Source organism: Schistocerca nitens, chromosome 2 (assembly GCF_023898315.1).
Source record: "Schistocerca nitens isolate TAMUIC-IGC-003100 chromosome 2, iqSchNite1.1, whole genome shotgun sequence".
NCBI classification, from domain to species: domain Eukaryota; kingdom Metazoa; phylum Arthropoda; class Insecta; order Orthoptera; family Acrididae; genus Schistocerca; species Schistocerca nitens.
In genome coordinates, this window is record NC_064615.1 from 159,235,634 (window position 1) to 159,257,966 (window position 22,333).

At 44.1% G+C, this 22,333-nt stretch overlaps 1 protein-coding gene across 1 annotated transcript in view; it reads right to left on the minus strand.

Moving 5' to 3' along the window:
- Positions 1 to 14,600, minus strand: part of LOC126235852 (structural maintenance of chromosomes protein 4-like) — a 329,466-nt gene extending 314,866 nt beyond the window's left edge. Inside the window, exons 1-2 of the mRNA XM_049944717.1 lie at positions 14,262 to 14,600; positions 13,874 to 14,065 (exon numbers count right to left, since the gene is read on the minus strand). Of these exons, the coding sequence (XP_049800674.1) occupies positions 13,874 to 14,065; positions 14,262 to 14,471 (402 nt within the window). The 5' untranslated portion in view covers positions 14,472 to 14,600. The remainder of the gene's footprint in view (positions 1 to 13,873; positions 14,066 to 14,261) is intronic.
- Between the last annotated feature and the right edge of the window lie 7,733 nt (positions 14,601 to 22,333).

Below are 22,333 nucleotides of genomic sequence, written 5' to 3' on the forward strand. Positions count from 1 at the left end.
ACATTACACTGTCAAAAATTGATTGTTTTCGTTGTTATAGTAGCCAACGTGGCCGTCATTTCTTCTTATATAACCCTCTTGTTGATCTTTGTTGTTATCTGTCTTGTTTAAACTGTCATCCGTTTTCTAGCTTATGTGCTAGTCTGTTCTTTTATTTATCTGTATAACCAAGTAATCAACACTTTGCCCCTACATATTATCTAGTAACAATTTCCATGCACTTAGATGGGTCCATTATTATTCACAAATTTTCATATAACAATTCCATTGTTATTTACGAATTTGTCTATAACAATTTACGGTTCACTGCAGTGCAGGGCCTTCTCCCAATCCTCTTTCACCAATTTATTTGCAAATTAGACCGCTATTTTCTTTCCCACTCTCCATTTATCTTGTTTGTATGTAATTCTTTCATGTTTTTGTGCGTATGTTTTTCTTCAAACTGTTCTGATTGACTTTTACTGCCATCTCCTACTTTACTTTATTTGCCAAGCAAAATAGTTTCCATTTCCTCCTATGAACTTCTCTTTCTGTTTACCCTGTTTTTAAAATTTTGCTTCTTATCACAACTTTTCCTACATTTTTTTTTCTTTTTCTTTTCCAATCATTTTTTTGGTATCATACAGACTCCCACCATTCCGAACACTCCAAACTGTCCCCTCTTGTCATGATGAATCACATCACATATTACATCTGTTCTTTTCAAAAACATGCTTTTGCACTATTGAAACTAAGGTCCTGCATTCTGTTTCTTGAAACCTGCTTGTCCCTTGGAGTTACTTTAAAAGACCCAAGATTGAAAGTCCCTATTTCTGGATGTATCTTCCCCTACACCACATTCTTTTACAGTTTCAAATACATCAATCTGATCTGCCAATTTCCACTCCACCAGACTTCTCTCCCACCACAAAATCCTAGTTATCTGCTCCTCATGTTTCCTTGGACGGTATCATCTAATGAGGTAAGTTCAAACTACAAAACATGCCACACTTCACCTCAAAAAGCTATTCCACCTTCTCCTAAACAACTTCAACAGTGGTGTTTCCCTTCCCGTTCCTCTGCAGCTTCCTAAATAGCCACGCCATCAATCACCACTCCTCTCCTACAAACTGAGTTTGGCCAGCCCCTTAACATCCCACAACCTTCACACTGCCTCCCAGACCAACAACTCAATCACAAGAACCAGTTACAACAGTACAGCGTTCTCACAACCTCTCCTCTACAGCGCTCTCCCCTCCTGAACTATTCATATTATCCAAGGGTCTCACTTCAGCCCTAAACCTGCATTTGATCATGCTGCTTTGGTAGAGGACCTACTTTCCTTCACATGTAAAGTTAACTGGAAATATCACTTAATAACCCAAACCCAAAACCTTTGCAACAGCAAACATGACACTGAACCCTGCCTTGAACAGTTCTGACCATGATCATAACTTGATCCACCACCACTAGCTCAAAATCATCTCTTACAAGACTTAACAAGAATTCCTCACATCCAGCATTGCTTCACAACTCTTCCTCAGGTCCCTTGCCTACAACATGACCCCAACGTGTCCCCTACAGAACTCCAGGTTCTCCATTACCTAAAAGCTGATGACTCCATCATTATTGTCCCAGCAGACGAAGAACCTACAACTGTGGTACTTGACCGAAAGAAATATGTTAGCGAAAGTCTACACCGGCTGTTGGAGACCTCTGTGTAGATCCCATCCCTGTGACTCTACTGATCTGCAGTCCCTTCCTAAAACCTCAGGCCCCTCATAAGGACTAACATCTCAATCCACAGAACTTCTTACCACACCCAAACCATGCACCTCCACCTTTTACATTCTTCCTATGATCCACAAACCCAGTCATCTTGGCCGTCCTACAGTTGCTCATTTACTGGCTTCAAAGCACCCACCAAAAATATATCTGCCTTAGCTGATCAGCACCTGCAACCCATAGTAATAAGACTTTCCTCCTATAACACAGACACCAACCATTTTCTAGGACTGAAATCCATGCCCGTCCCACTCCCGCTACACCCCTTGCTTGTCATCACTGATGCCATCTCCCTCTACACCAACATCCCCCATGTATACGATCTATTTACTGCTGAACATTTCTTCAGTCAGCACCCACCTGATCCCAAATCTGTGACATCCTTCCTGCTCACCTTAATCAGCTTTATACTTTCAAACAAATACTTCACCTTTACGAAGAAGACATACAAACATGTAAGGGTACGGCCATGGGACCCGGGATTGCCAACCTTTTCATGGATCGCTTGGAGGGGGCTTTCCTGGGATCTATAAGTCTTGTGTGCCTGGTTTGGTTTAGATATACTGATGACGTCTTTGCCAAATCAACTCTTTGTGAGGCTGACCTGTTAAAATTCCTGGAATCTCTGAATATCTTTTCCCAGATAAATTTCACATGGTCCTATTCCAACTCCCGCACCACATTCCTTAATGTTGATCTCATCTTCACAGAAGGCCAGCAACACACTTTTGTCCACATTAACCTACCAACAAACAACAGTACTTACATTCTGACAGTTGCCATCCTTTCCATGTCAAACATTCCCTCTCATACAGACTTGGCGTTCGAGGCAAACGTATTCGGATGCAGACCCTTTACAGCAGTACACCACCACTCTCACCTCGGCCTTCCCTGGACATAATTATCCCACCAACCTAGTTCAAAAGCAGATTTCCCAAGCCTTCACATCCAATCCTGGTACTGCTGATCCTTCCGAAACACAGTTTCGGAGCACATCACTTTTCACTCAGTATAATCCTGGTATGGAATGTACTAATCAGCTACTTTGACAAGGCCATGACTTTCTAAAATCATGCCCTGAAATGAGATCCATTTCGTCTAAGATTTTACCCACAACACCTAGAATAGCTTTTCGTCATCCAATCAATGCCCACAATACCCTATGCTCCTGCGCCCATCTCCCAATCTATGGCTCCCACCCCTGTGAACGTCCCCGCTGCAAGACTTGCCCTACGCATACCCCTATCACCACCCATACCAGCCCTGTAACCGGCAATACTATCAAAGTAAGAGCCACTTGTGAAATGACACATCATATACCAGGTGTTGCGTAAACACTGTTCAGCCTTTTACATTGGCATGACCACCACCGAATTATCAGTTAGGATGAATGGGCATAGGCAGAGGGTGTATACGGGCAATAAACAATATCCTGCTGCAGAGCATGCTCTACAACATGACATTCATGACCTCGGCGCCTGTTTCACCACACGCACCATCAGGATTCTGCCCCCAGACACCAGTTTCTCAGAACTCCGCAGGTGGGAACTAGTGGTGCAACATGTCCTCAGTTCTCGCCACCCATCTGGCCTTAATTTACATTAATTTCTTCCACCTTGGCATTTCTTCACAGCAACTACTCCTTTCTTCACTCTGTTTTAGTTTTCAGTGTATTTCATTTTCTTACCTGTCTGTTTTTCACCATCCCATCCCACCTCTGTTACCTACAAAGTACTTAGCTTTTCACTCTTATTAACTCATGCACAATGTTTTAGCAGTAATCTGTTTTGCATATTATGTCTTCCTCCTCTAAGCTCTCTGATTTTCAAATCTCATCTGGTGTAGTCCCCAACAATCAGTCTTTCTTCCCATCCCATCCAGTAAATCTCCCCTGACCCACAGTTATGAGTGACTTTTCCAAAATCTACCACTTTTCCTAGACCACCTCAGTCCTTTTCCTTCACCCCTCTTCCTTCCCCTTCAACCCTTCTGCCAGAAGAAAGAGCCACTGTTTCCAAAAGCTTGCATCATTATAACCTTTTTTTTATGTACTTGTTTTGCCGCTGCTTGCTGAGTAGATTTTTTTATTTATCCAATTACATTATACTGTCAAAAATTAATTGTTTTTGATGTTACAAATAAATGATATGAATATCATAGGGGGAAACATTCCACGTGGGAAAAATATATCTAAAAACAAAGATGCTGTAACTTACTAAACGAAAGCATTGGTATGTTGATAGAGACAATAAAAAACATACAAACACACACACAAATTTCAAGCTTTCGCAACCCAAGGTTGCTTCATCAGGAAAGAGGGAAGGAGAGGGAAAGACTAAAAAATGTGGGTTTTAAGGGAGAGGGTAAGGGGTCGTTCCAATCCCAGGAGTGTAAAGACTTACCTTAGGGGGAAAAAAGGATAGGTATACACTCGCGTGCACACACACACACACACACACACACAGGCAGACATATGTAAATGCAAAGAGGTTGGGCACAGATGTCAGTCGAGGCGGAAGTACAGAGGCAAAGATGATGCTGAATGACAGGTGATGTACGAGCGGCGGCAACTTACAATTAGCGGAGGTTGAGGCCTGTTGGGTAACAGGAAGAGAGAATATATTGAAGAGCAAGTTCCCATCTCCAGAGTTCTGATAGGTTGGTGTCAGTGGGAAGTATCCAGATAACCCGGACGGTGTAACACTGTGCCAAGATGTGCTGGCCATGCACCAAGGCATGTTTAGCCACAGGGTGATCCTCATTACCAACAAACACTGTCTGCCTGTGTCCTTTCATGCGAATGGACAGTTAAATGCTGGTCATTCCCACATAGAAGGCTTCACAGTGTAGGCACCTTCCGGGTTATCTGGATACTTCCCACTGACACCAACCTATCAGAACTCCGGAGATGGGAACTTGCCCTTCAATATATTCTCTCTTCCCGTTACCCACCACGCCTCAACCTCTGCTAATCTCAAGTTGCTGCTGCTCGTACCTCACCTGTCATTCAACGCTTTCGTTTGGTAAGTTACAGCATCTTTGATGTTACAAGTAGTTTGAAAGGGACCGACTGCTATTCAGCACATAAGGGAGGTGTTGAGTGGCAGACACACATTGAAAAATAAACTGTTAGATATTGTTTTCCTATCGTACTATGTCATTTACACACACACACACACACACACACACACACAGCCACTGTCGTCTCTGGGCATTAAGGCCTGAAAGCGGCTGCATCTGATGTGAACAGCAATCGTTGCTGGTGTACAAAAGAGGTGTGATGTGAGGAGGGGACAGGATAGCATGGTAGGGGCGGGGGAAGATGCTAGTGCTGCATTTGTAAAAGGGTGTACGGACATGACTGGCATAACTGTGGACTGCTAAGTCAGCATTGGGAGGCAGTGCAGGGGAGGGGAGGAGAGTGGAGGGGATGTAGGTTAGGTGCTTTGGGGGAGGGGACCAAACAGAGATGTCATCAGGCCCATCAGATTAGGGAAGGGTGGGAAAGGATGTCAGCTGTACCCTTTCAAAGGAACCATGCCAGCATTTGCCTGAAGCGATTTAGGGAAATCACAGAAAACCTAAATCAGCATGGCTGGATGCAGGTTTGAACCTTCGTCCTCCCAAAAATGAGTCTAGTGTGCTAACCACTGCACCACCTTGCTCGGTGGGATGGAAGGGGGGGGGGGGAGGCCAAAGGGAAGACGAGATTTGTCACAATCAGGAAAGGACTATGTAGATGGGCTAGTGGGACAGAAGGTGTGTGTAGGGCTGCAGTAGGAGTAGGGTAGGGAATAGACAGATGGGGGACGGACTAGTCACAGTGGAGGACAGGATGGCTATGGGAATATGTTGCAGGGAGAGTTTCCACGGGCACAGTTCACAAAAGTTGATGTTGGTGGGAAGAATCCATATGGCATAGGCTGTGAAACCCCTTTGTGTTGGGTGGCATGCTCAGCAACTGGGTGACCAGGCTGTCTCTCAGCCACAGGTAGGGAGTGACCATTCTTGCAAACAGGCAGCTCATTAGTTGTTACACTCACATAGAATGTGACACACTGATTGCAGCTAAAGTGGTATATTATGTGGCTGCTTTTACAGGTGGTCCCACCTTTAAAAGGGTGGGAAAGGCCTCTAAAAGGACTGGAGTAGGTAATAGTAGCAGAATGTGTGGGTCAGGTCTTGCATCTACATCTTTTCCAGGGGTATGAGCCTTGAGGCTAGAGGCTGGGAGACAGAATGGAGTAGGCACTCACATGGACATTACATAGGTTGGGTGGGCAGCGGAGTAGCACCATGGGAAGGATGTGGGGGTCATTGGAGAAAATATTGATCATTTCACAATGTGACAATAAGTCAGTGAAACCCTGTCAGAGAATAAGATTCAGCTGTTTTAGTCCTTGGTGGTACTGAGTCAAGAGAGGGATGCTCCATGGCGGCCAGATAGTGGGTATGTGGAGGATGGTAGGTGACTGCAAAGACAAGACGTGAGACATCTGTTTCTGGACAAGATGAGAAGGGTAATTTCACTCTGAGAAGGCATCATTGATACCTTCTGCATGTTTGGAAAGGGAATGCCCATCACTACAGATATGACAGACATGGGTGGTTAGGCTGCATGGCTGGGACTTCTTTGACTGGAATAGGTGGCAGCTGTCAGAGTGGAGGTATTATTGGTGGTTGGTATATTTTATGTGTACAGAAGTACTGATGTGACCATACTTCTAGAGGGCAACATTGAGGGAGGTAACTTATTGGACTGAGAAGGACCAGTGAGGTGAAAGAGGGAGAAGGTGCTGACATTTTGGAGGAATGTGAACAAGGCATTTTCAACCTCACTAAAGATCCCAAAGATGTCGTCAATGAATCTGCCCTAGATGAGGGGTTTGGGATTCTGGCTGTTTAACCTACCCTCCTACAAAAGACGCCCATCATTTTCTCTTCCAACTCTCCACAGTATCTGTTCCTTTACCACCCGGCACCTTGTTCATTATTATAGATGCCACTTCCTTTCACACTAACATCCCCAACGCCGACAACCTTGCTGCTACTGAAGACTATATTTCCCGATCCCCGATTGACACCAAATCTACAACCTCCTTCCTGGTCACCATGATGGACTATATTCTCACCGTTACTTCTTCTTCTTTGAACGCATCACCTACAAACAAATTCATGGTGTAGCAATGGCCATACATTTGGCACCATCCTATGCCAATCTATTCATGGGTCATCTAGAAGACATGTTCCTAACCACACACAATTCCAAACCCCTCAGCTGGTTAATATTCATTGATAACATCTTCAGGCCTATTCATATTCCACCTGAACATTCACTTGGTCCTTCTCAGCCCAACAAACCACCTCCCTCGATGTCAACCTCTACCTCAAAAATGGCTACTTCAGTATCTCTGTCCACATCAAACCTACCAACCACCAACAATACCTCCACTTTGACAACTGCTATTCATTCCACACCAAAAAGTCCTTGTCATACAGCCTAGGGACCAATGCTCGTCACATCTGTATTGATGAGCAGTTCCTCTCCAAATATGCCAAGGATTTCACTGAGGCCTTCGCAAACTAAAATTAACCTCCACACCTTGTCCAGAAATAGACCTCCCATGCCTTTCCCTCTCAAGTCATCGATCATCCTGCACAGGCCCACTGTCTGGCTACAAAGGAGCCCCCACTCGTGACTCAGCACCATCCAGGACTGGAGCAATTGGTTCATATTGACCATCACAGTTTCGACTATCTCTCATCTTTCTCTGAAATTAGAAATATCATCCACATTCCTCCTTCACTGATTAATGTCACTCATTCAACCTACAGAATATCCTTGTACATCCCTATTACATCCCTGTTCCCTATCCCCTGACCCTTTTCTCTGCAATAGACCTAGATGCAAGACATGATCCATATATGCTCCCACTACAACCTACTCCAATCCTGTCACTGGCATCTCTTATTCCATCAAAGGCAGGGCCACCTATGAAATTAGAAACATTCTTTGCCACAGCAGTCACTGAGTCACATTCTATATGGATATGAAGTTGTCAATTCATTCTTTAAGCAGTTTGCTAACAACTGCTTCTCTCCTCTGCCAAAACTGAAACTCCTGGTCTTTTTAATGGATTTATCGACTCTAGTAACTGCTGTCAAGAATAATAGACAGCGCAATAGAAAAGAAAATTGGGGATCTGTAAGACAGAACCCACTTTGGCTTTTGGAAACATAAATACACCAGAGAGGCAGTTCTGATGTTGCAACTGATAATGGGAACAAGACTTAAGTAAAGTCAATACAGTGTCATAGGATTTGTTGACCTGGAAAAAGTGTAAATGTAGACTGGTATAAAATGTTTGAAATTCTGAGAAACGTAGGAGTCAGCTATTGGGAAAGATGGACAATATACAATATGTGCAAGAACCAAGAGAGAACAATAAGACTGGAAGACCAAGAATGAAGAGCTCAGGTTCCAAAGGGTTCAGTCTGTACATCAAAGAAGCAAAGACAGAAATAAAAGAAAGATTCACGAGTGGAATTAAAATTCAGGGTGAAAGGATCGATATCCTCAGTGTAATTGAAAAAGTATTATAGAACCTGCTGAACGATATAGGGATTGAGAGCAAATCGAAGGAAGATGAAAGTACTGAGGAATAGCAAAAGTGAGATTAATTAATGATAAACTTAACATCAAAATTTGGGGCTACAAAGTAGATGAAGTTAAGAAATGTTGCAAAGTAACACATGATGGGCAAAGCAAAAATAAATAAAGAAATAAAAAGCTTATAAGCACAGGCAAAATAGGGTATTCCTGGCCACGAAAAGTAGACCAGTAGCAAACATCAGTCTTAAACTGGGGAAGAAATTTCTGAGAATGTGCATTTGGAGCACAGCATTGTACGATGAATTGTGGAGAGTGGGTTAAAAAAAGCATTTGAGATATGGTACTACAAAAGAATGTTGGAAAGTAGGAGGACTGATAAGATAAAGAATGAGGAAGTCCTCTGTAGAATGAACGAGGGAAGGAGCAAATGGAAAACTGTGACAAGAAGAGACAAAGACATTAGAACTTGTGTTAACCCTTCACTGCACTGTTTTGCAGATGTACAAATCAAAGTGTCAACTACCTTTTCATCATTTTCCTTGAAAGTTAACACTGAAAGATGCTTTGCAGATGGGCAGTGTTGCTTTATGGAGGTAACTGAACAGAATCTGCCATTAGAATGCGCTACTGAGTGCATGATGCGATAATGTGTGCTGTGCCATGCAGCACTGTCAGCCTGGCACACATTGCTCTTTTTTGATGGTGGTTGTTGGTAGTTGCAAGCAAGAATAAGTGAACATTAAAAAATGTACAGTGCTTCTGTAACCTTTGGATAGGATACGGTCACATTCACATTGTATTTCTGCTAATTAAAACATAAGCACTACATGAATCAATTTGTTTGGATATGTGCAATAGAGCATAGTAATGCTGCTATCCACAATCAAACAACAAGAAATTAGTGTTTCCTTCATTCTGCTTTCTTTTACTTTCTTGTGCTAGTTCAAGTGTTGTAATGGAATCCCTCCCTTAAGAAGAAAACAAATGATGTAAAGTGGTTACTTGTGAAGGATTCATGCCTTTAGAATGTCCATCAGACAGTGAAAATGGCTTAGATTTTGATGTGATGGAAGAACCTACTAAAACTGTAAACAATCTGGAATCTGCAGCCTGGGACTATTAGAGGGCCTATCCACAATTCAAATAATTTTTTGGAGGATGACGATAATGAACTTGATGCTGATATACTGGTACTACAAGCTTCTAAAAAACACATTGTTCTGTATCTTTACACAGAAAATGAACCATTTGAAAAAAAAATAAAGTGTTCACTAGATATTGGAACAGGTTTTAATTCCCCTTGTAATAGAAACGTGATCAGAACTATATGACCTATTTTGACAGATATTATACCTCCATGGATTTAGTTGGATATCTATTCTGTCTGCGACTCACATATGGGAAATGTAGATTTATTTGATAGCAATACTGGCAGATGATAAAGATTGGATCCACACAATACATTTATTTTTCCATCTGACTGATATAATTGTAATACATTTGTGGATTCTCTTAAGACAGGTACTCCCTGAAAAAAGAACAGCAGACGTGCCAATGAGCAGGAGGTAATTTACAATTGAATTGGCTCAAACTCTTTGCCAGAATGGTCTTAGGACCCACACTGACAAGCAAAAGAGACAAGCTAGTACAGAGCCAACAGGCTTAAATATAAGGGATCATCACTACCTCGAAAGAATATAAGAGTAGAGCCCCTTAATCACGTGCCAATACGGCATGAGAAGAGAATAGCATGCAAATGCCCTAACTTCAAAGGTTACACTTTTATCATATGAGAGAGGTGCAAAGTAAACTACTGTTTAAATAAAGGCAAAAGCTGCTTTCTTGCAGTCCACAGCATCTAAAAGTGGTATCCATCCATTTTTGATAGTATCTTTAACTGCATCATAGCTGTTGTTCATTTGGTGTTTAAAACTATGTTTTTATACCTAATGTATGTTTATTACTGTTGTAAATTTCAAATGGTTTTGCAAAAGTTTAAAGTCTCACTTGTGAGTGACTGGTAAGTTTCAAACAATTTTGTATAAATGCAAAGTGTAAAAATATATTCTTTCCAGATCTAGGAATGTATTATTTTTTCAGCATTTTTACCAACATCCTTTAACAATTAAAAACTGGCATTAAAAAAAAAAAAAGTGTAGAATGAAGGCTCGAGGACTTAGGCAACCGTTTCCATGGTACCAAAGGGTAAAAACTGTAGGGGAAGACAGATCTGCATACATAAAACAACTGAGGGCATACTGTTACTCTGAGATGAAAAAGTTGCTGCAAGACAGGAATTTGTGGCAGCCTTGATCAAACCAGTCAGAAACTGTGGACACTATTCCCTGCCTGTTTAATGACACTATCAATAGGATAAAGAATGTTTGTAGCCACAAGGTCTACAATATTTCTCTTATATGTGGGCTATCAATGTCGTTAATGAGGACTGTTTTCAGAGAAAGCAAACAAAATGACTTTTCAGGATGGCCTGTCCAGCTAAGAAGTAGTGAACGCACACCAGCAGATACCTCCTTTTACACTATTCAGTCTAATTAATGTGACCACCTGTCAAAAGCCACAGCTTTCACAGCATGAGACATGTAGGAAGAGAGTCAGTGAGGTTCTGGAAGGTACAAAAAGGGACATGGTGATTCCAGTGTCGTGACCAGCTGGTTACATTTCTCAGTTGAGGGTTCTTTGTGCAAACAGCCCGATCAAGGTGGTCCCACATACTCTCGACTGGGCTTAAATCTGGGGAGCTTGATAGCCAGGGGAGTATGGTAAACTCATTCTGGTGCAATATGAACCACACACATACACTGCAAGCTGTGCGACATGTTGCACTGTTCTGCTGGTAGATGCCACTATGGCGAGAAACAACAAATTGCATATAGCAGGGATATGCTGTCCAAGGCTACATGCACTCTTCTGTTGATTCATTGTGTCTTCCAGAATCACAAGATCACCCAGAGAATGCCCCTGACCATAACCCTCCCTCATGGTGGCAGGTTGTTTTCTTTCAGATGTTGCGCCATGCAGACCAATGGTCACCTGTCTGATGGAGCATAAAACATGATTCATCTGAAAAGGCTACCTGTTGCCACTCAGTGAAAATTTAGTAGCAGTATTGGTGTGCAAATTCCACCCTTTGTCACCAACAACCTGAAGTCAGAGGCCCCTAAGCAGCAACATTCACTGAACTGTTGTATTATCGCAAAATATGAGAGACAGAGAGTCACAGAAATAATTCAGGATTTGGGATGGACATCAGTGAAAGAAAGGCGTTTTTCGTTGCGCGGAATCTTCTCACGAAATTCCAATCACCAACTTTCTCCTCCGAATGCGAAAATATTTTGTTGACACCAACTTACATAGGGAGGAACGATTACAAAGATACAATAAGGAAAATCAGAGCTCATACGGAAAGATATGGGTGTTCATTCTTTCTGCGTGCTATACGAGATTGGAATAATAGAGAATTGTGAAGGTGGTTCAATGAACCTCTGCCAGACACTTAAATAAGATTTGCAGAGTATCCATGTACATGTAGATGAGACGCTGCTTGTAGCTCCCCGGTTCACATGGGCAGTCAGCTGCTCAGCAGTTGCACTTCTACTGGCACATACACATCTCCACAGCTGTCGCTCGCCCTTGTCATTTATTGCCCATGGTGCACCACAGTCTCCTCAGCATTGGTTTTTGATAGCACCATTTCTCCTCTTCAGGTTCACTGAGGATACTGATGTCATCAGTGAATCTTATCATTGATATCCTTTGTCAGTTTTAATCCCACTCTTGAATCTTTCTTTTATTTTGGTCTTCAGTCCTTTGATGTATAGGCTGAACCCTTTTCAATATGAGCTTTTCATTGTTCATCTTCCATTCTAAATGTTCCCTCTTGGTTCTTGCAAATATTTTATATCATCCATCTTTCTTGATGGTTTATTCACATGTTTCTAAGAATTTCAAACATTTTGTACTAGTTTACATTTATGTTTTTTCCAGGTCAACAAATCCTGACACTGTACTGATTTTACTTAAGTCTTGTTTCCATTATCAGTTGCAACATCAGAACTGCCTCTCTGGTGTCTTCTTCCTATACTTTAGCCACAGTGTCACAAGGACAGTTTACAAACTTAGCCATTTCGGTAACATTTCCACCCTTGGCACCAAAGCCAACAATCCTGCCCTTTTGGAAGTCAGATAAACTGCTCCATTTCTGCACTACGACAACGACTGCCCTGTTTTCTCGGTACCCCCCAGCACACTTTATATATCCTTCATTGCTAGTGCTACCACCTGAGCGGTTACAGCACATTGACATAAAATGTAGGCTGTTGTGCCATTCATGTGAATGGACAATAAATAAATGATAGGCTGTAGACTCCCGCATAATTACAATGCATTGTATTCTTACATTAGTGAGAGCTCTCTGCAAAGTAGCTCATTTCCTCTGATATCTGTACTGTTAGTTTTCCTGCACTCTCGATCAAAGTGTTGTTTTAGCAACTGATTCCTGCACATTACGTAATTTGGGTAGATGTTACATTAATCACTATGAGCATTGCCTCATAGGTTACACAAGAAATTCTGCACAGAATACCTTATGTTTACAATAATGAAGTGTGCATTATTTTGTTTAAAAATAGTCATTTGTCACCAATTAAATAATATTCAACACCAGTACTTATGGTTACTAACACTTTATTCCGTTTAACCTGCCCCATCGTGTATGCCTGTCTCTGCCCTGGTAACTTACACATTATGTCTTGTGAAGATATCCAAGTAGAAATATATACATTACAATAGAAAAATAGATGTTTGCTATTCAGTTCAACTTTGGGATCAGAAGCTACTTTTTTATCTATAGACGTATCTTCTTCCTTCTTGGCCATTAAATGTGATAAACATCTTAAACAAAGACATTCAGTTTCATTATTCTAAACAATTTTCAAAAAGTGTAACTTCACTTAAGATAGGCATAATTAAATTTGTAATTGCACATCTTTGTACAAATTCCTTTCTTTGAAGGTGGCATACATTTAGGTACTGACATTAGGAAGCAAATTCACAGCGATACGTGATGTGGTAACAACAATGGAATACATGAACAAATTAACAAGAGCTTCGTTGACATTTGCTCGAAGGCCACAGCACAACACGTTGCTCTGAAAAGCATTTTAGGCATGCAAGCACAAGACTTAACTCTTATTACTAACGGGGTTTCCTAACTAATGGGTGGTATCTTAGTATTTAGAATCCACAAGAAGAATCTTGATAGCGGTTCAACTGAACCTACCGATTCCAGATGTCTGCTTCGTCCAGTGCTGTAATGATATGGCATCTCATAAAACCGCAAAAAACGGCCCGAGGTCTTTGTTAGGTTTAAACGTGGTAGTTTGAGTTGGCGCAGCGGTATCGCTCTCTTTCAATACAGAAGAAAAATTTACTACAGGCAAAAACAATCTTGATTACATGATTCGTATATTTACGTACCTGTTCAATAATTTGTCTGAAATGGAGCTCCACTGTACAACTGTCCAGATTGGGGAATTTTTCAGAACAGTGGATTACAGATGCCGCATTCTTCGCACGAAGCTTATAGCCTTTCAGTCCGAATACAAACAGAATTGCGTCGATAACATTACTTTTTCCACTTCCATTGGGCCCCACTACAGCATTAACTTTCTGTGACAAAATATGAACGATTTTACAAACTGAAGCGAGGCACGGCCATAAGGCACTATAAAGTAAACTTCAGCTTATACTTTAAAGAACTTTCAAATATAATATGATGTCAGTTTACAACATTCAGGACGGTACTATATCTCTACTTGTTCATACTGTATAGTTCAGTATAGCTCTTAAAAGCAAAAGAAAATACCTCATGAAACGGCCCAAGTGTGCGCGTCCCAGCGAAGCTTTTAAAGTTTGTAATCACTATGTACCAAATAATGAGTCTCCCTCTGTCGTACGCAGTTGAGACGGCGGCAAGGTCTCCCACGCAGTTGACGCCGGTTAAATCTAACTCACAATCACTCTCATCTTCAGATGGCAATAATTCGTCATCGCCATTCACCAGAGGAATTTCCATGCTGGCAATGGCAGTACCGCAGTTCGCGCTGAACTTGAGTCTCACGCATCGTTTCTTTCACAAACAGACAAGGTGACGCCTCCCCGTCGCACAAGCGTCCACAGATCCAAAATCCCTCCCACTCGACATTTGTTTTCAAACCGGTAGTTCCAAAGAACATCAAAAGCAGACTGAAGATGAAATACATATAAACCGTTTCCAAGGTATCGACTTTCTTTGACAACGGCATAGGTATCGATCACATAGCACTAGTGGCTACATCGACCTTAGGTCACTGGGAAAGTTATCGATCTGAAGATGCTACAGCACCCATCAATATCAATATACACCGCTATCTGTTAACCCCGCAGTAGTTGCGCCGTGTTTCGTACCGTCAATAGTCACTACGGACTGTCAGTCCGCAAGGCGATAAATACAGATTTACAAGTGAAAATCAACAAAGTAATTGAGAGTACGCAATTAATAACGCGTAATTTTAAAGTGTTAAGTGTGTGATTATCACGGAAGATTAGTTGAGAGACAATACACTTAATATTGAATACACATTTATTGGTCACTCGTACATATAAGGAAGAATGGCTGTTACACATCCGTGCGCCGAAAGTTCACTCAAGAGGTTCGTTTGAGCAGAGCTGAACTCGCATATGAGCAGTGCCTTCTGCCGTTTCTGGCTACTTGAAGCATGGCTGTTTGCCGTATGAGCAGTAGCAGCAAGTAGTCAGATGCTACCCGGAAAAATTTTTCTGGCGCGCCCAAACCGCCGGATTCGCGCATGCGCAGAGCAAGCTGAGTTTTAGTGGAGGGGGGGGGGGGCGGAGAGTCATTCTCCACGTGACCCGTGTATATGTTTAATGATATCGCTGGCCTCTCTTCGTTTACAGCTCCCACGTCAAACGAAAACAAAACAGATTTCTGTGCCTGGGAGCCATCAAGTGAATTAAAATACATCCTCATAATCATGAAAGACTAAAATAAGTTAGTATTTTCAATTTTCTGATTTTATATAATTTCCACTTTATTAGCAGTCAACCATTAATATCTTAATGAAGTTATTTCTGTCGGGTTTATAGAGAAATTTGCCACTATTAACTTTTTCGCTGAGGCAGTCAGTTTATTTAAAACAAAGTGTTTCATTTCACACTACTGGCTACTTTCAACTTCGTTCGATTTCAAGCACACATCTTCATTTTCTGGGGCAAATGACATTATACCATAATAAAGAGCCAAACATGAGATGATACAGTACTGGTACTTCAAGAAAATTGGTATCCCGAAAACCACGTAGAAAAGCTGAATATCAGGTACTTCCAAGTCCATCTAGACATAGAAATGTGCAGTTAGAGCAGAATGAAGCATTTTAGTATGGTTTACGAAATTCGGATGCTGTTGGAGTAGTCTCTGATGTCCTGTTTCTGTTATGACACTGTGATATCTCTTAATGCTATACACGTATGAACATACATGAATATTCACTTGAAGCTAACTACGCAGGCAAATTTAGTCAGTAGTTTTGAGTTAAATATTTTGTTTCGAATATATTGACAGCTGTAGCAGAATTTTACAAATCTGCCTTCCGTGAAATACAATGTTTTTCAATCACAAGACACTTGTCTAGTACTTCCTCTGAACCTGAAGTTATTTCTTAATTTGTGTAGCTTACATCTTAAATTTATGGAATGCCATCCTTTGGTAAATTGTAGACTGTCTGCATACTGTGTTTTATCGTGTTGACTCCCCATAAGGCTTTATATTTATTCCTGAAGTAGCATATAAACTGTCAGTTGAACAGCTGCTTTGCCTCACAGAAAACCTTTTTAATTTTTTACACTTTTTGCAGGAGTCATGAAATAATTTATTGTCCTTTATTCTGATGTAGGCTACACAAGGAACTGTTCATTTCATTTTTGCAAGTAATTTGTATTCCTTCATACTAGCTTTTTGCAGTGCTGTGTAGATGCGAACTTCAGTGGAATGCCACATAACAATATTGCAGTGTACAAAAAAAAAAAAAAAAAAAAAAAAAAACAACCTATGTCAGTCGCCACATAGCAAAATATTAGGGTACTTTTAGCTGTGTAATCTAGCTTTGTAATGAATATTATGCCAAGAACTACTCCTTTATTTGCATTCCTTATTTTGGTAGAATTGATAAAACAATTGCTCTGTGTACAACTCTCTAGATCCTCTCAGCAACATGCTGCAGGGCTGCACATAGCCACATGATGCCCCACCACGCACGAAATTCCACACAGAAATGCGACGAAAAGCATATGAGCAGAGCAAACACCAAGCTCGGCTGCCTACATCTTCGTAGCTGTGCATGAGCAGTAAGGCCTGTTTTCTCGCGCTCTCTGGCAACTGCTCAAACGAACCTAAGAACATTCTAGTCCAAAGAATGAAGGTGCCAAAAACAGTGCACTCTGCGCCAGAGATGCCACAGGTCCTCCCCCCCCCCCCCAAAAAAAAGTAGTGTGGAGCGCAGTGGAGGAAAGGCTCACGAGATAAAGTCGCAATCTTGGTAACAACACAGCGGTTGTAGGCGGCGGCCGGGGCGGGAAGTGGGGCGGCATTGTCGGCAGTACTGCAACCTGGTGGTTCCAATGGCTGCACATGAGAGGTGACAGCAGGCGGAGACGAAATGGCCGAAGGCAGGATGGCTGCATCGGGAGGTAGGTCGTCGTTGACTGACCACGCTGGCTTAGGTCTACTAACTGAGACTGTCTGTGGCTGTCCGTGGAGGTGGATGACAAACGTGTTGGTACCACAATGTAGCACATGATGAGGGCCCAAATAGGGCGACTGAAGAGCTGCCCGCACAGTGTTGTCCCGCAGCATAACAAAGTCACAGTAGCTAGGTCCTTGTGGACGACCATGGAAGGGATGCTGATGGGGTGTGGCAGGAGGGGGGTGTAGAAGTGCGCGACATATGTGCGGACACGCTCGACCAGGCTGGTGAGATCCTCAGGTGCAGCAGAAGGTGAATCCTCAACGAATTCGGTGGGGAGAAGGAGAGGCTCACGGTAAAAAATCTCAGCATGGGAGGCATCAAGATCTTCTCCATCAGCTGAGCGAATACTCAGCAGGAACCATGGGAGGGCCTCCAACCAGAGGTCTTCATGGCGCATTAGGACAGCGTTGAGTGTACAGTGCCACCACTTGATGAGGCCATTGGACTGCGGGTGGTGTGATGTGGTATGAAACTTGGCGATGCTGCAGAGTTTGCAGAGTCGTGCAAAGAGTGTGGACCCAAATTGACGTCCCTGCTCAGTGGTGATAGATAGGGGACAGCCCAAACGAGCAACCCACGCTGAGATGAAGGGACAGGTGACGGTCTCGGCTGTGGTGTCAGTAAGTAGGACCACCTTGAGCCATCAGGTCACATGGTCGCTGATCGATAAGATACATCTGTAGCCCTTGGACGGGGGAAGGGGACCAACGACGTTGATATGGATGTGCCAGAAATGCCCCTTTGGGACGTCAAACTTGCTCAGAGGAGGTTGAGCGTGCCTGCCGACCTTGCTGCGCAGGCACAGAAGGCATGCACAGCTCCAAGTGCGACAGTCATGCTACATGCCAGGCCAGATCAAGTGCTCTGTAACCAGCCATGTCGTGGCTCACATCCAAGGGTAAGCTAAGCCACTAGGCGATAAAGACCCTATGGCGAAGGGCGGCGGGGACCAGGGGCGAAATGTGGTTCAAATGGCTCTGAGCACTATGAGACTTAACTTCTGCGGTCATCAGTCCCCTAGAACTTTGAACTAATTAAACCTAACTAACCTAAGGACATCACACACATCCATGCCCGAGGCAGGATTCGAACCTGCGACCGTAGCGGTTGCTCAGTTCCAGACTGTAGCGCCTAGAACTGCATGGCCACTCCAGCCGGCAGGCAAAATGTGCCTGCAGAGGTGTCACAAAGGACAGTGATTGTCGAACCAGGTTGTATATGGGGCTGGACAGAGAGCGATGAGCCGTTGTCTGATTTTATTTACTGTATATCATCATCATTGGTTTGTAGTCAGGCATGTTCCTCCAGATTCAGTGGTGCGGTTAGCACGCAGATGCGGTAAAGGTAGTCTGCCACAACGTTCTCTGTGCCACGGATATAGCATGCGTCAGAAGACTGCTGACAGTTGTAGTGGCAGAAACTCCTGGGTGGAAGGTCCTTAGCAGGATTACGAATAGCGTCCATGAGTGGCTTGTGATCAGTATAGATTGTGAAGGATCGCCCCTCGAGGTCACTACGAAAATGTTTAATCACCTCGTACACAGCGATAGCTCATGGTCAAATGGCGACCACTTGCACTGGCTCTTAGTCAGTTTCTTGGAAAAGAAGCAGTGGGGTTGGGTGGAGTCGTCAGTGTGCCGCTGTAAAACAGCAACCACAGCTGAGTCACTGGTATCAGTTGTGATCGAGACACAGGTCTCAGGGTCAGGTTGAGCGAGTGTGACGGCTTTGGCGAGGGCAGTTTTAAGGTTACCAAAAGTGTCGATCATCGGCTGGGTCCACTCCAACTTCCGTTTTCCAGTGGTGTTTTTGCCGGAGAGAGCATTGGTGAGGGCCATTTGGATGTAGGCAGCTTGAGGAATATGGAGGCGGTAAAAGCTTGCCATACCCAGAAAACGATGGAGCTGAGCAAAATCCTCAGGGGGAGGAAGTTTGAGTAAGATTTCGACACGAGAACCCGTCGGTTGGAGGCCATCAGCAGAGACGAAATGGACAAGGAAAGTAATGGATGCGGGACACAGTAGAGATTTATCATGGTTGATCACCACGCCGTTGGCAGCGAGGGCTGAATGGACTGAATCTAGGTGAACTAGATGCTTCTCAGCGAAGGAAGAAAAAAAAAAGGATATCATCTAAGTAAGTGTAGGCAAAAGGCAGAAGGAGCAAAATGGAATCAATGAACCGCTGCCATGTCTGCACAACATTTTTCAATCCATAAGGCATGTAACAGAATTCAAATAGGCCAGAGGCTGTGATGATGACTGTCTTTGGAATATCCAGTGGATGCATAGAAACCTGGTGATATGCTTAGGAACAATCTAATACAGAGAAAAAGGTAGAACCATGAAGCAACTGCGTAGAATCTTAGATATGTGGAATGCGGTAGTTATCGATAATGGTGCAGGCATTAAGGGACCTCTAGTCCCCGAACATGCATAAAGTATTGTCCGTTTTTGGGAACAAGGTGAATAGGGGACGACCAGTTTCTATCGGAGGGGAGGAGAGCGCCCGAGGCCACGAGCAGAAGTTTGGAAGTGTTAAGGCATCTAGCCCTATAACAAACAGGTGGGTCATCGGTGGTGCAAATCTTATGGCAAGTGCCATTACTGTTGGCTGACAATCGTTTAGGGAAGTCAGCATGACAGGTCAAGAAGGTATCCACAGGCAACGTCGGTTTGCTGACCTTGATGAACTGGGACAATGTAGGTGGGGCGTCACCTGCAGTCCACGACAGAAGGCGCGATGCAGGGGTGAAGAGGCCAGAAGAACCAGGAGAGGTGAATGCAGATGCATCTTGGAAATTCGTCCGTGGCAATGCGAAAAGAACAGCAGGCGGTGGAGTGCTCAGCACTGAAGCAGGTTGATGAGAAGACTCAGTAGAGGCATGTGCTGGGCTGGCTCGCTGTGGGGCTGCAGATAGGTGATGTATGGTATGTTGTGCATGTGACAATTCAGCGTAGGTAGAGGCGATGCGGACGCGTAAGTCATCATTCTGGGTGAGGAGTTCGTCGATCTGAAAGAGCACATATGACAGATCAGAGAGCCGTGTGGTTATGCGCTCGACCAGGGAAGCATACGTGGAAAGAGTAGCCAAGGGGGCAGAGAGTGAAGTGGTCCTGAAATACGGTGTGCACGAAACTAGAGCCAGATGCGTGGCAGAGTGCAGTGGCCTGTAGGTCTGGTGAATGTTCATAATGGTGTAGAAAATCCAACCCGATAACAGGTTCGTCCATGTTGGCAGTGTGGAAGGTCCAAGGGAAGATGTGAACGAGTGAGAGGTGAAACGACATCTTGATGGAGTCATGGACTGCAATGGGAGGAGAACGTAGGAGACAAGGTACTGGCAGAAGTAAAGCTGTGAGGATAGGGTGTGAGTCGTGCTTGGGTAGCTCAGTTGGTAGAGCACTTGCCAGCGAAAGGCAAAGGTCCCGAGTTCGAGTCTCGGTCCAGCACACAGTTTTAATCAGCCAGGAAATTTCAATGGGAGAATAGTTGGTGGCACCCAAGATGAGGGTTGAGGTGATAGCGTGTCGACGATGTGCTTGGCCAGTATGATGCTAACGTTAGTGCCAGTGTCAACGAGAAAGTAGGTGCCGTTCGAGATATCTGTGGCATAGAGGCGTTTCGTTGCTGAAGTGAGTGGCGCAACATCAGAAGATAGGCACCATGAAGGTATGTGGCAGGACGTGATGCTTAAACGTGCCTGCGAGTCTAGTTTGGGTAAGCACAGGGCGCACAGCAGTTGCGGGCAGCGTCCCCTAAGTAGTGTTGAACCAGCACAATGGGTACACTGGTTGGCGGGCAGGTGCAGTGCAGACAGGGATTGTGGCTGACTATGGTGGGGCCGCTAGCCGATCGAGCTGGCGGCTGTCGGGAGCCCGCTGTCAATACCTCCAGTAGGCTGCTGGGTGGCAGCTCCTGACGGGCAGCTGAGGTACCGAGGCGAGCACGCTGGCCTCTGCCGAAAGGGTGTAGAACCGGAGGCGCAGGTGTGCCAATTGAGTATGGTGGAGATATCGTTCATGTCTTGCAGTATTGGTGACAAATGATGTCATAAGTCTGATCCGCCATGTGTAATCGAACCTCGAGTGTGTCAGTGTGTCAGTGACATGAGACAGTAGATGAAGCTGCAGATCCGAAGGCATTTTAACCATCCATCAAATATTTGTGTGAGGTGAATGGTGAGAGGAGCAAGTCGCTGATGAGGTCCATATGTGCGTGGAAATGGCTCACCAGGCAGACAGAACGGGCGCCATCGTCGGAAATGCTGTGGAAGTGCAGGAGGTAGTCCAGTAAGGCGAACCAAGTTTTTGGGTTTTCTTTTCGCAATGCAGGTAACTTGAGGAACCTGTCTGGTAACATAAGTTGTGGCAACACCAGCAGATGGAGATCAGAGCAGGCAGAGCAGGATGCCTCCGACAGTGAAAGTGTGGTAGTGGTAAGCAGTGCATTGCCCAAGGTCAGGGTGAGGCAGTGGCCGCAAGCAGCACACGATAAGGAGTGGGCGGAGGAGGCAACATGAATATAAGCCGGCAAGGTGTGTCCAGTCAGCAAGCTTGAGGAGGAGCGCAACGCATGTGTAACGGCCGGTGCCGTAGCAACAGTGGGCGGATGGCGGTCGTGGTGGAGCTGCGGGGCGGACCCGGTAACTGGCGCAGATGGAACGGCTGGCGCCATTATGAAAGCGAGTGGAAGGCAGTCATGGTGCTACCATGGTGTGACGGTCGTGGAAACCAGCGCGGTCGAGGCGACCAGTGGCGCCGAAACGGCGTGTGGGGGGGGGGGGCTGCAACACTATGTAAATGAGACTGTGCTACCCCATATACAGAAATGTTCGATTCACAGTCCAGGAAATTTGCTGTCACGTCAAGCCATTCGAAAGGTAACAATGTACATGGAGGTTAAACCACAATGTCTTTTTCTGGAAGGTCCTACAAGTTATTGTTAGGTGGTGGGTACTGTCCATATTGTGGCTGTTGTTGTGCTGCCACGCTAGGCGGCGGCCATGTTGAGCCAGGTAAGGTTAGGTGGCCGCTGGCGTGGCTGGGCGTAAATACCTGTTCACTTTTAACCAAGTTTGAAGGAGGAACGCTTGTCCACTCATGGTCGCAAGCGGCAGAGTTGACACGGCCTG